The sequence below is a fragment of the Vipera ursinii genome (assembly GCF_947247035.1).
Source record: "Vipera ursinii genome assembly, chromosome: 1".
Classification (NCBI taxonomy): domain Eukaryota; kingdom Metazoa; phylum Chordata; class Lepidosauria; order Squamata; family Viperidae; genus Vipera; species Vipera ursinii.
The window spans coordinates 354,934,181-354,948,173 of record NC_139512.1 but is presented as its reverse complement, the minus strand read 5'-3'; the positions used below and the strand labels follow the sequence as shown (position 1 = coordinate 354,948,173).

The following is a 13,993-nucleotide window of genomic DNA, read 5'->3' as shown; positions in this document are numbered from 1 at the left end:
TAAGGAGAAACCTCCTAACAGTGAGGACAATTAGCCAGTGGAACTCCTTGCCTCCAGAAAATGGTGGGTGCTCCCATCACTGGAGGGTTTTAAGAAAAGGCTGGAGCACAGGTCTGCAACCCGTGGCTCCGGAGCCACATGCGGCTCTTTCAGCCGTCTCCTGCGGCTCCCAGTCCTCTGCCATGTGCAGTCCCCCCCAAAGAAAAGTGGGACTAAAAAAGTTCAACCAATCAATTCAAATATGCAGGGTAGGTGCATAACTCGCCTTTTGTGGGATGTGCTCACATTTTTTGCGGCTCCCAGTTTTTCCTTTTGTGAGGGAACCGGTTCCAAGTGGCTCTTTCACTGTTTCAGGTTGCTGACCCCTGGGGAGAGTCACTTGTCTGAAATGGTACAGGGTCTCCTGCTTGAGGACTAGAAGACCTCCAAGGTCCCTTCCAGCACTATTCTGATTGATTGATTGATTGATTGATTGATTCTGTGCAGGTGTTTCATTCCCCAACTATGTAACGTCATCAGTGCTAAAAGAGAAGGGTTGCAGAGTGGAGGAGGAGGAGGGGGTGGAGGAGCAGGACTGTGGGTTCCTTGGTGCTCTCTGAGCTTGGTTGTTTTTTTGCAGGCATTTCATTACCCAACTACGTAACAGCATCAGTGGTAGAAGGGAATGGGTTTTGCTTCTCCATTTACCCCAGTGGAGGAACTATTAACTCGGACACACAATCAAACACTAAAACCACATGAATGGAATGGACTGACGGATGGATACAAATTGTTCAAAAGAAACGGATCTTCAATAGGAGGCGGAGTTGCACAGGTTCAAGCATGGAATTCTGGGAGTTGAAATCCACCATCTTAAAGTGGGATGACTGGGGAATTCTGGGAGTTGAAGTCCAGCATCTTAAAGCAGGATGGCTGGGGAATTCTGGGTGTTGAAATCCACCATCTTAAAGCAGGATGGCTGAGGAACTCTGGGTGTTGGAGTCCATGCACCTGAAAATTGTCAGGGTTGAAAAACACTTCCCTAAGGCAAGACCGGAGCTAGCACATGGAAACTACAAGAAAGGAAATTCAGACTAAATGTTAAGAGGCTTCTTGCTTAACCAGCTTCCAATGGTATCTGAAGTAGAACATACAGCATCAGCCTTGTGAACTCCTCTTTCCGCTATGTATTCAAAATGGACGGTGATATATAGGGGGGGTGTATAGTGTGTGTATACGTGTGTTATGTGTCATGGTTCTGGCAGATGAGACTCTTCAAAGAACTTTGAGGCATTGTTTACCTTAAAGAATCTTTATTTGAGTAGCATAGCATCGGCACTAACATAAGTCAAAGCCAAAATCTGAATTCCCCTCCCCTGGGCACAAAGTATCAAAGCACAATTCCCTCCCTCAATTCACAGTCATAAATCACATTCCCCAATTCGTTTGAAATGCAGGCTTCCCCTCCAGCCGCCAATTCTTAGCATCTCTTATTTCAATGACCTTGGTTCTCACACTAGGTTCAGTATTGTTATGTCTAGCTAAACTCTCAGGCACATTCCTCCCCCCAGCATCATCTAACTCTAACTCTAAGAGTAAAACATAAGAAGAAAATGGTTGCATCTCTAACTGTTGTCAAAGCAAAAACATCCGACGTTAGCAGCGTTAACATTATGTATGTGTATGGGTAGATACATACTTTGAGAGCAGGCAACAGAATTTCATTTTTAATGTGGGCCAGTGTGCTAATAGTAAAAAATGACGACAAAGGTTACCTTATCTTATTATAAATCTTATGGGTTGTAAATCAGGGTTTTTGAGTGCCCTTTTAACTTCAAACAGTCACTAAACAAACGGTCGTAAGCTGAGGACTACCTGTGTTTCAACCGTTTTCCCACAGTTCAAAAAAGTTTTATACCTCATTCAATTTAGATAATAAAATCTCAGTCATTGTTTTTAATATAATTGTGGTGTCCGGATCGGATCTCTTCCATCCTTGAAGCAGAAAATCACAATAAGACGAGATCTAATTGTTTGAGTTTGTCCTTTTGAATATAATATATATTCCTGAAGGGTTATTGCACTTCTGTTTGTTTGTGAGAGACTTTATTGTTGTCCTGTCTGCAATAATACCCTGAATAATTTATTTGCACATTAGCAATCATGCTTTTAGTTTGATTACAATGCTTTGGAATACTGCACCCAGTTTTGGTCACCATGATGTAAAAAAGATGTTGAGACTCTAGAAAGAGTACAGAGAAGAGCAACAAAGATGATTGGGGGACTGGAGGCTAAAACATATAGGGAACGGTTGCTGGAATTGGGTATGTCTAGTTTAATGAAGAGAAGAACGAGGGGGGACATGATAGCAGCATTCCAGTATCTCAGGGGCTGCCCCAAAGAAGAGGGAGTCAAGCTATTCTCCAAAGCGCCTGAAGGCAGGACAAGAAGCAACAGATGGAAACTAGTCAAGGAGAGAAGCAACCTAGAACTAAGGAGAAACTTCCTGACAGTTAGAACAACTAACCAGTGGAACAACCTGCCTCCAGAGGTGGTGAATGCTCCAACACTGGAAGTTTTTAATAAGAGACTGGAGAGCCATTTGTCTGAAATGGTATAGGGTTTCCTGCCTGAGCAGGGGGTTGGACTAGATGACCTCCAAGGTCCCTTCCAACTTTATCATCATGGTCATGATGATCATCATCGTTATCATCATCATTATTAGATGGTTATAAGCTGAGGACTACGTGTATCTTATTTCTGGGGTGGCCTTGCTGTGAAAATTTTTTAATTCTGCTGCTTTGATCTGATTTATATTCTAGGTGGGAGCAGATCCTGGGAGAATGCATAGTTCCTTTTTGTTTCCAAGTGGAGAAAAAAAAAACCACCCTCACATGAATCTTAGCAGTTTCAGCTTAATGGCATGGTGGGTCAGGTTGCAAATTGATTTCCCTTTGCTTTTCCAGACCCCAATCATGCTTATTACACCCTCCACAATGCCCTCCATTTATAAATACCCTGAGATAATGCAGCCTTTTTACGTAGGAGAAATTCCTGGGTCCTCTTGTGTTTACTTGGGAAAAAAGTGAATATTGATTTTTTTTTCATTATTATATTTTTTTGGTTTTCACTCTGCACTCCAGGTTCAGTCGAGGCTTTTAGTGAAAAACTGAAGGGATGGCGTTCCGAGGGTTTTGCTAAAAGCTTTTTAGGCTGTTTATGGGTACGTTTTTTTTTAATTTTTGAAACTGTGAAGCCCTTCTCAGATTTCAGAACAAAAAAACACCCTTCAGAGGTGCTGTTGCCTCCCGGAGTCCCTTTATAGAGTGAGATGGCTGGCACGTAAATGTAATAAATAAACTACAAATACAGATATGACCACAAATTAAGCCCCAAATGTCTTAAGCAAGGCAGTTCTTAAGTGAGGTTTGCCTCATTGTATGACCTTCCTGGCCACCGTTGTTAAGGGGATCACGGCGATGCTTAAGTTAGCCAAGCGGTTGTTAAAAAGGTTTTTCCCTTTTACAGGCAGTCCTTGACTTACGGCCACAATAGAGCCCAAAGTTACCGTGGTTCAGCAAGACGGCCGTTAAGTGAGTTTTGCCCCAGTTTACAACCTTCCTTTTGCCGCTGTTGTTAAGTGAACCTCTGCGGTTGTTAAGTTGGTAACATGGTCGTTAAGTGAAATCCGGCTTCCCCATTGACTGCTTGTCAGAAGGATGCAAAGGGGGATCACGTGACCCCAGGACACTGCGACCGTCGTAAATATGAGTCACTTACCAAGCGTCCGAATTTTGATCGCGTGAACACAGGGGTGCTGCAACGGTCGTGTGAAAAATGGTCATAACTCAATTTTTTCAGGGCCATTGTTAACTTCAAACGGTCAATAAACAAAGTGTTGTAAGTCGAGGACCACCTATAGTAATCTGGGTTTTGGGGCATGGGGTGGTTAATGCTAGTCCTGTCCCACAGAGAGATCATATGTTCATTCTCCAGTCCTTTTCCTTCATGGATGCCAATCCCACCCATGCCAGCTGTGTCTCTCAGAACCATCCGATCACAGGCAGTCCTCGAAGTTATGACCTACCTGAAGAAGGGAACTTATGATGTGGATCTGACGTTCCAACAGGCCCTCCTGTTGCGGGGGCTCGGCAACACGGTGGCATTTACAACTACTTGCAGCATGGCTATGTTTTATGACAGTTTTTTTTACCAGCTCTCTCGCTTAGCAACATATTTTGAGCCCAACTGTGATTTTAAGTCAGGGACACCCTGTATGTCACTAATCCGAGACAAAGTCCAGATCTACTGTGTGATTTCCTTTGTGGTTTCAATCAGAAGACAGCTGGAAGGGACCTTGGAGGTCTTCTAGTCCAGCCCCCTGCTCAAGCAGGAGATCTATAGGTGGCACCTTGCTCAATAGTAGTAACTGTGAGAGGGATCTCGGAGTCCTAGTGGACAATCACTTCAATAGGAGCCAGCCCTGTGCTGCAGCTGCCAAAAAAGCCAACACAGTGCTAGGCTGCATTAACAGAGGGATAGAATCAAGATCAAGTGAAGTACTAATACCACTTTACAATGCTTTGGTAAGGCCACACCTGGAATACTGCATCCAGTTTTGGTCACCATGATGTAAAAAAAGATGTTGAGACTCTTAAAAAGAGTGCAGAGAAGCACAACAAAGATAATTAGGGGACTGAGGCTGAAACATACAAGGAACGGTTGCTGGAATTGGGTATGTCTAGTTTAATGAAGAGAAGGATGAGTGGGGACACAATAGCAGTCTTCCAGTATCTCAGGGGCTACCCAAAAGAAGAGGGAGTCAAGCTATTCTTCAAAGCGCCCGAAGGCAGGACAAGAAGTAACGGATGGAAACTAATCAAGGAGAGAAGTAACCTAGAACTAAGGAGAAACTTCCTGACAGTAAGAACAATTAACCAGTGGAACAACCTGCCTCCAGAAGCCGTAAATGCTCCAACACCGGAAGTATTTAAAAAGAGACTGGACAGCCATTTGTCTGAAATGGATAGGGTTGGACTAGATGACCTCCAAGGTCCCTTCCATCATCATCATCATCATCATCATCATTATTATTATTATTATTATTATTATTATTATTATTATTATTATAAAAACTAATCAAGGAGAGACTTCTTAACAGTGAAGACAATTAACCTTGGACCCTTGATAAGTTGGATCATTGTGTCCATGATTGGCCCTGAACTCTGAAGCCACCTCTGACCCAGAGTTCAAAACACGCAGATTGAAATCCCCCCCCCCCAGGATCATAATCCTGAGAACACCTCTGCTAATTTCGCCACAAGGCAATCAGACAAGGATCTGCCACGCTGGAGGAAGGAAGATAAGCAAGCATTATCAATAAATCCGATTCCGTCTTCCAGAACTGGGGGAGGAATTGTCTACACTACAGTACGTCTTAACTTTTTTTTTTTTTTGCCATGTGAGGGTCTTTTTTATTGAAAAGTTTTACAATACAGTTTTCCTTTAAAGAACCCCCCCTTCCCCCACCCTCCTCCCCCCCTCCCCCCCTCCCCCCCCCCCGACTTCCCAGAGCTAAATACAAGGTATATATATATAAAAAAGCAATCATAGACAACCATATACTAGCAATTACAAGTTCTAAAATCCATTACTCTCTAGCTTGTATAGGATAAAACAAGCCTTAGCAATATTAAATATATATAAGAAACTAAAATAGAAAAAAGAAAAAACAAAGCGAAGGAAGACTTATTCGAATGCTACGTAAAACTTCTTAACCCTATACTTGTTCTGGATAAACTCAATCCATTTTCTCCATTCCATAATATAATGTTCTTGCGAATGATCTTTCAAATAGGCCGAAATCTTCGCCATCTCTGCCAGGTCGGAAACCTTTAAAATCCACTCTTGTATAGTCGGCAGTTCCTCTTTCTTCCAATATTGACCTATCAAAAGTCTTGCTGCCGTAACTAAGTTCAACATCAACTTGGAGTCCACAACTGTAGCGTCGACAATTATTCCCAACAAAAAAAATTGTGGGCAAAACTTTATCCTCCGTTTAAAAACCTTCTGCATATTCCACCAGACTTTTATCCAAAAAGCCTTAACCTTTTTACAAGTCCACCATATGTGAAAATATGTTGCATCTTCATCACCGCACCTCCAACATTTAGGCTGATAATTCGGATACATACTTGCAAGCTTTTTAGGATCTAAATGCCATCTATAAAACATTTTGTAAAAATTCTCTCTTAAATTTTGAGCTTGTGTAAATTTTACATTCCTCACCCAAATCTTTTCCCAGGTGTCCATTGTAATAACTTCCTGAATGTTTTGGGCCCATTTTATCATGCAATCCTTAACCAGCTCTGTTTCTGAATCGATCTCTATCAATGCAAGATATATCCGTTTAATATGTGCTGGTCCCTGATTTCTAATTTGCTTTATCAAATTTTCATCAGTCATTACAAATCCATTTTTCTGGTCTTCTTTCCACCTGGCCCGTAACTGAATATATTGAAACCAAGTTTGAACAACCTTTTCTTCTCGCAAGAAATTATATGATTTCAGGCACCAAACATTCCTTTCCAAACTTAAAATTTCCTTGTAAGTAGTCTCATCGTGTTTGAAACCAGCATGTATATTTTCTATTGCGTGTTTTGGAATTGCCCACAATGGTATCTTGCTGCTTAACTTGTATCTGTACTTCTTCCAAACTCTCAGCAGTGCCTGTCTTAAAATATGCATCCTAAACACAGAATCTACCTTCTTATCATACAACAAATATGCATGCCAGCCAAACAACAAATCATGGCCCTCAAAATTTAATAACCTCGGTTGCGTCAAATTAATCCAATCGCTTATTCCTACTAATGCAGCAGCTTCATAATATAATTTAAGATTAGGCAATTTAAGGCCACCTCATTCACGAGTATCCTGCATAATCTTAAGTTTAACTCGTGGCTTTTTCCCTGCCCACACAAATTTATTGATACCACGCTGCCATTCCTCCAAATTAGAATCTTTCTTAAGAATCGGTATCATTTGAAATAAGAATAAAAATTTGGGCAGGACATTCATTTTCACTGCTGCAATCCGTCCCAACAAAGACAATTGCAATTTTTCCCAACTTAACTTTTTACGTCTTAACTTTTTAAGATGGGGTGGACTTCAACTCCCAGAATCCCCCCGCCAGCATTACTGGCTAGGGAATTCTGGGAGTCAAAATCCAGCCGTCTTAAAAGTTACAGAGGTTGAGAAACACTGCCCAAAATAATTCCGATGCCTCTAATAAAAAACAAAGTTTATGTTTGTACGTGGTTATTTGTGGTTTATCATGACAAGCAGAAGAGGAAGAAAAGAAAAAGTGACTTTGTTTAGGTGAAATCTAATGCAAACTTTACCCAGTTTGAACTTAAAACACCTAACACTGTCTTCCTAAATAGGTCTTTTTTCCTTTTCATACGGCAAAAAGCTTATTTTTTTAAGCTTTGCCCCAATTTTGCAGCTTCAGCTGAATTAAAAGGGGAAGGAAACATGAAGATAATAGATGTGATGATCAGATACACGGGGAAACCATAATAACAGTGTGACTTGTGACCATTTTCCATGCATGCGACCATTTCAGCACACCTGATCAAAATTCAGACACTTGGCAACTGACTCATACTTATGACGGTTTCCTTGTCCCTTTGTGACTTTCTGACAAAGTTAATGGGGAAGCCAGATTCACTTAGCAACCGTGGTTACTAATCTTAACAACTGCAGTAATTCAACTTAACAATCGTGGCAAGGAAGGTCATAAAATGGGACAAAACTCATTCAACAACTGTTAAGGCCACGGAAAAACTGGGGCTCCATTGTGGTCGTATGTCGAGGACTACCTGTGTTATGATCATTAATTAAACTTTATAGACTTTGAAACTGAGCTTCTAATGCCCAAAGGGGATCATACTACTCTGTAGGGAAAGAATATGAGTTAATCTCGGAGACATCCTGCGCTCATCCTGACCAACATTCAACCAGAATCAGCTTTTCTATAATTTAAACCTTTCATCCCAGCGTGCCAGAACAGGAGATCCAGGTTTTGACCTTCATTTAGGAAACACCGTTTCAGGACTGTTATGTTCCCTTTCTTCTCAAAACAAAGTTTGCTCAGCTCTCCATTCATCTTTCTTTGCAGGACATCCATTGCTAATTTGAGTCCTACGGGAATAGGGCGGTATATAAATTTAATAAAATAAAATAAAAATAATCTCCTGATCTTCCTCAATTCTCTGGTTTGAACCTGTTTCAATCCCTCAAAAAAAAAAAAGAGTGCTGTTCACTTCTGGGCCAAGGATTTGAGGCGGGGTCCAGAGAAAGCCACAAAGTCCCTGGATGCAGAATGAAAACTGTATTTCTCTCGCGCGCTGCAAGCTAAAACTGCGTATACATCTGTGGAGGCAAACTAAAACGGCATTGGACTTTTCCACCACTAGATCACAATTCACTCAGATTTGTGTTAGCAGCTCAGAGAATCTGCTTACCGTATATTTTCTAAGCTGGGGAGTTCATAGGGCATGGTCGAAAAGATTAGAAGATTCAGAATGGAGCTGGAAGGGACCTTCAAGGTCTTCTAGTCCAACCCCCTGCTCAGGCAGGAAACCCTATACCATTTCAGACAACCGGCTGTCCAGTCTCTTCTTAAAAACCTCCAGTGATGAAGCACCCACAACTTCTGGAGGCAAGCCGTTCCACTGGTTACGGTAATTGACTTTTGATTGTCAGAAGATGGCCAAAGGGGATCACGTGACCCTGGGACACTGCAACTGTCATAAATATGAGTCAGTTGCTAATCATAAGTGTGGAAAACGGTCATAAGTCGCTTTTTTAGTGCTTTTTTTTTTGTAACTTGGCAGGAAAAATTCAGTTGCTTTTAACAGTTTTGTCCGATTAGAAATATGAAAAAAAGAAGTCCTTGAAAGTAAACACTGGTCTGGCTCCTGGAGAACGGTCTTCCCCCCCCCCCCACCTTGTTTGCAGTATTCCCAACAGGGAAAAAAAAGAAGACAAAAGCATTCAGGGTCCCCCTTGCTTTGCCCCCCCCCCCAGCCGCCCAGGCCGCTGGACCCTTTTGGGGCTGCAAGCGATGTTAGACTTACGGACTAGCCACCATCCATTTCCCTAAGCAGGCGCCCTGCAAAGGATGGGAAGCAATGTTGGCCTGCGGATGATGGGAATCGGAGTACCCCAGCGGCCCATCAGGTTGGAGGGGTATGTCTGTGTGCAGAGCTTGTGTTTCTCTGCAGGCTGCTGGAGGAGAAGAGGAGAGTTGCACACCCCTTCCCCGCTTGGAAAGGGGGGGGTTCTCTCTTTTTGCAGAGTCCAGGAAGGGAGGAATAGGATGGGAGGGGGATTTTTTACACACACACACACACACACACACACACACACACACACACTTGGAAAGGGGAAGTCCCTCTTTTTGAGTCCAGAGAGAGGGAGGGAGATTCCCCCCCCCTTTGCCATCCCTCTCCCCTTGGCAAATCTCCCTTTTTTCAGAGTCCGGGAGGAGACAACAAGGAAGGGGAAATTGCTCACCCCTTCCCTGCTTGGAAAGGGGGGGTATCTTCTTTTTTTTGCAGAATCAGGGAAGAGAGGAGGGGGGGTGTTGCACGCTCTCTCAGCCCTTGGCAAAGGAGGGGGGGTTTCTCCCTTTTTGCAGAGTCCAGGGAGGAAGAGGAGGAAGGATTGCATACCTCCTTCCCGCTTGGAAAGGGGGGGGGGTGTTTCTCCCTTTTTTGCAGCGTCCGGGGAGAGAGGGAGAGGAGAAGGGGAGGGGGTGAATTGCACGCCCCCTCCCCGCGTCTCCCTTTTTTTGCAGCGTCCGGGGAGAAAGGGAGGGAGGGAGAGAAGAGGACGGGATTGCACGCCCCCTCCCCGCTTGGAAAGGAGGGGGTGGGGGTGTCCTCCCTTTTTGCAGAGTCCGGAGAGAAAGAAAGAAAGAAAGAGAGAGAGAGAGAGAGGGAGGGAGGAAGAGGAAAGGACGGGATCGCACGCCCCCTCCCCGCTTGGAAAGGTGGGGGGGGGAGTCTTCCCTTTTTGCAGCGTCCGGGGAGGAAGAAAGAGAGAGAGGGAGGGAGGGAGGGAGGGAGGAAGAGGAGAGGACGGGATTGCACGCCCCCTCCCCGCTTGGAAAGGTGGGGGTGGGGGGTGTCCTCCCTTTTTGCAGCGTCCGGAGAGAAAGAAAGAGAGAGAGAGAGAGGAAGGGAGGAAGAGGAAAGGACGGCGTTGCACGCCCCCTCCCCGCTTGGAAAGGAGGGGAGGGGAGTCTCCCTTTTTGCAGCGTCCGGGGAGAGACGGGAGGGGAGGGGGGATTGCACGCCCCCTCCCCGCTTAGTTCTCTCTTTCTTGCAGCGTCCGGCGAGGGAGGGGGAAGAGCCAAGCCGGGCGCGCGCTCCCTCCCTCCCTCCCTCCCTGCCGGCTGGGCGGGCGCGCGCGGGCGGAGGCGGGGCGCGGGGATTCCGGCGGGGCGCGCGCGCGGGGCTGGGGCTGGGTGGCTGCCGGCCGGGCGTGCGGAGCGATGGCCGCGGGCGGCCCCTGCAGCGCGGAGGAGCGGACCTACCGCCGCTTCCTCGAGGCTTTCCTGGGCGACTTCCGCGGGCCCTTCGAGGCGGCCCAGAGCCCGGCGCCCGCCTCGCCCGCCGCCGCCGACTCCTCGGCGGGCGGCGAAGGAGGCGAGGCGGCCGGCGGCCAAGCCGGGGATGAGCAGCCGCCGCTGCCGCCGCCGCTGCCGCCGCCGCCTGGCGGGGACGGAGAAGCCGGCGGCGGCGAGGAGGTAGCGGCGGAGGAGGAGGAGGAGGAAGGAGAAGAAGGAGGAGGAGGAAGAGGAGAGCCCGAGGATGCAGCCGCCGCCGCCGGACCGGGGGAGGAAGAGGAAGAGGAGGAAGGCGCCGGGCAGGACGGAGCCAGCCCGTCCGGAGACGCCGAGCCCGAGGAAGCTCCTCCGGCCGAGCCCGCGCCGCCGCCTCGCCCGGCCAGCCCGTGCCCGCCGCCTCTGCCCCCGCTGCCCTCGCTGCCCCGGCCGCTCTCCGAGCACATCGCGGAGGAGGAGGTGGAGGGCGAGTGCCTGGACCTCTGCCTGCAGCAGCTCTACAAGTAGTGAGTGGCGGGGACGGTGGTGGTGGGGGGTGTCGGTGTGTGTGTATGTGTGTGTGGGGGGGGGAGAGGAAAGACCCGGGATTCCAACTCCCATGCGCCGCTGCTGGCAGGCTGGGGAAGGGCCGCTGGGGAGGAAGCGCGCGATGTCTCTGGGAAGGAGGGGATGGGGCTGGACTCCAGCGCCCATGGTCCAGAGAGAGGGCTGTAGGCGGATGACTCGGGAGAGGTTGTTTGGGAGGGTGCGGGGGTGGGGGACTACACCATCCATACGCGCGCCCCTATCTGGCACTCCCAGCTCCCTTTACATCTTGAGAAAGGATGGGAGACTACATCATCCATACTCCCCCGTTTGGGATCTCTAGTCCTGCATTGGGGAGAGGGTGGGGGACTACATCATCCATAACTCCCCCGTTTGGGATCTCTAGTCCTGCATTGGGGAGAGGGTGGGGGACTACGTCATCCATAACTCCCCCGTCTGGGATCTCTGGTCCTGCATTGGGGAGAGGGTGGGGGACTACATCATCCATAACTCCCCCGCCTGGGATCTCTAGTCCCGCATTGGGGAGAGGGTGGGGGACTACATCATCCATAACTCTCCCGTCTGGGTTCTCTAGTCCCGCATTGGGGAGAGGGTGGGGGACTACATCATCCATAACTCCCCCGTTTGGGATCTCTAGTCCTGCATTGGGGAGAGGGTGGGGGACTACGTCATCCATAACTCCCCCGTCTGGGATCTCTGGTCCTGCATTGGGGAGAGGGTGGGGGACTACATCATCCATAACTCCCCCGCCTGGGATCTCTAGTCCCGCATTGGGGAGAGGGTGGGGGACTACATCATCCATAACTCCCCCGCCTGGGATCTGTAGTCCCGCATTGGGGAGAGGGTGGGGGACTACATCATCCATAACTCTCCCGTCTGGGTTCTCTAGTCCCGCATTGGGGAGAGGGTGGGGGACTACATCATCCATAACTCCCCCGTCTGGGATCTCTAGTCCTGCATTGGGGAGAGGGTGGGGGACTACATCATCCATACTCCCCTGTCTGGGACCTCTAGCTCTCTTTACTCATGGAGGAAAGGATGGGAGATTACATCATCCATACTCCCCCATTTGGGATCTCTAGTCCTGCATTGGGGAGAAGGCGGGGACTACATCATCCATACTTAACCGTTTGGGACCTCTAGCCCTCTGTGTATCGGGAGGGTGAGGACTGCAAACTTCACTGCTTGGTGGAGAGGGCTCCAGAAGTGACTACACTACCCATACACCCCCCTGTCTCACTCAGGAGATTAAGCTCTGGAGAAGCTGCTGGGCAGGGTCTTGGACTCCAACTCCCATCCTCCCCTGCTTGGGAATCCCAGCCCACCCACTGTTGGTGGAGAGGGTTCCTGACAGGACTTATGACTACAATATCCATACACCCCGTTTCTCTCAGGAAGCCCAGCCCCATCTGGAGATGCTGCCTGGCAGGGGGTTGGACTCCAACTCCCATCCTCCCCTGCTTGGGAATCCCAGCCCACCCACTGTTGGTGGAGAGGGTTCCTGGCAGGACCTATGACTACAATATCCATACACCCCGTTTCTCTCAGGAAGCCCAGCCCCATCTGGAGATGCTGCCTGGCAGGGGGTTGGACTCCAACTCCCATTCTCCCCTACACACTCTAGAGGAGTACATAGGGGGGGGGCTTGCAAAAGCCAGATTGCTTTTCCACAAAGGTGGGAAATACTTTCAAATAAAACCTGAATTCTTGCACAGATCTTCAGCGCAATCACATTTTGTAGTTTGATCGCCTCGTTCCTTCTCCCTTGGAGAACAAAAGGGTTCAAAACCCCTCAATTTCTCTGTCTTCCCCCCACCCCCAAACAGGAGGGGCCCTTCCCGAATTTCTGACCGGGAGACCTACCCTGCAGGGCTGGTGTTAAAAATCAGTTATTTTCTTCCCGGACTCAATATAGGCTGACCGTTAGGCTGATAAAGACTAGCTACTAGCCCTTCTCCAAGCAGGCACCCTGCAAAAGATGGGAACACGCTACAGTCGGTGGATGATGGGAATCGGAGTTGCCCAACTACAGTTGCTGACCTGTTTTGGGGGGGATTTTTTGAGAAAAAAAGTAAGGTGCTTTCCTGCTTATAACGTTTACTTTCTCCACTTGGCATGAGAAAGCTGAGCTGTCAGATCAGCTTTGGTTCCACCTCCAAAATGGGAGGGGAGTACCCCCCCCTTTTCTATGGTCCCACCTCACCCTCACCTTGACCCCATGGAAATCTATATTGTACATGAAAATATGCAAATGCAGAATTATCTAGCAACAAGAAATCAAGAGTACTCCTGAGCATTTGCAAAGTGTAATCTGCCTCCTCTTCCTCCTGAAAACCTCTTTGATTATTATGCAAGGAGAAATTATGGGCAGAAAAATCCTTCCGCACATTTTAAAATTTTCAGCTCGCGCTCATCACAGCTGGGGTTTCCACATCTGCATTTTCACCTGCATCTATAAATCTAGGTTTGGAGTTGATTTGCAACGTCCCCTTTATTGCGGTTTTATTTCTGATTTTCTTTGGTCTATTTTTACTGTGAGGCATCACACACACACACACACACAAACACACACAGGGAAGCAAATTAATTGATATTGCCTGCGGACAGGCATCCTGGCTAGTTTAAAGACACTCTCTTTCCTCCTGTTACTTTTTTTGGAATTGAGCCTTGATGCTAATAGGAAAGGATGACTAGATGTCAGCGACTCTAATCTGGTTACCGAAGCACGTTGCATTTGATGTTTGTTTGTTTTTAAAAAAAGTAGATTCCAGAAGCTCTGCAGTTCCCACTTACCGCTAGAAAAAATATATATGAAAGGTTCTTGTCTATAGT

The 13,993-nt window shown here is 47.5% G+C and overlaps 1 protein-coding gene across 1 annotated transcript in view; it reads left to right on the top strand.

Annotated features, from left to right (window-relative positions):
- Positions 1-10,523: 10,523 nt before the first annotated feature.
- Positions 10,524-13,993, top strand: part of PPM1E (protein phosphatase, Mg2+/Mn2+ dependent 1E) — a 118,498-nt gene continuing 115,028 nt past the window's right edge. The window contains exons 1-2 of the mRNA XM_083379623.1: positions 10,524-10,798; positions 10,892-11,121. Coding sequence (XP_083235749.1) covers positions 10,544-10,798; positions 10,892-11,121 — 485 coding nt within the window. The 5' untranslated portion in view covers positions 10,524-10,543. The remainder of the gene's footprint in view (positions 10,799-10,891; positions 11,122-13,993) is intronic.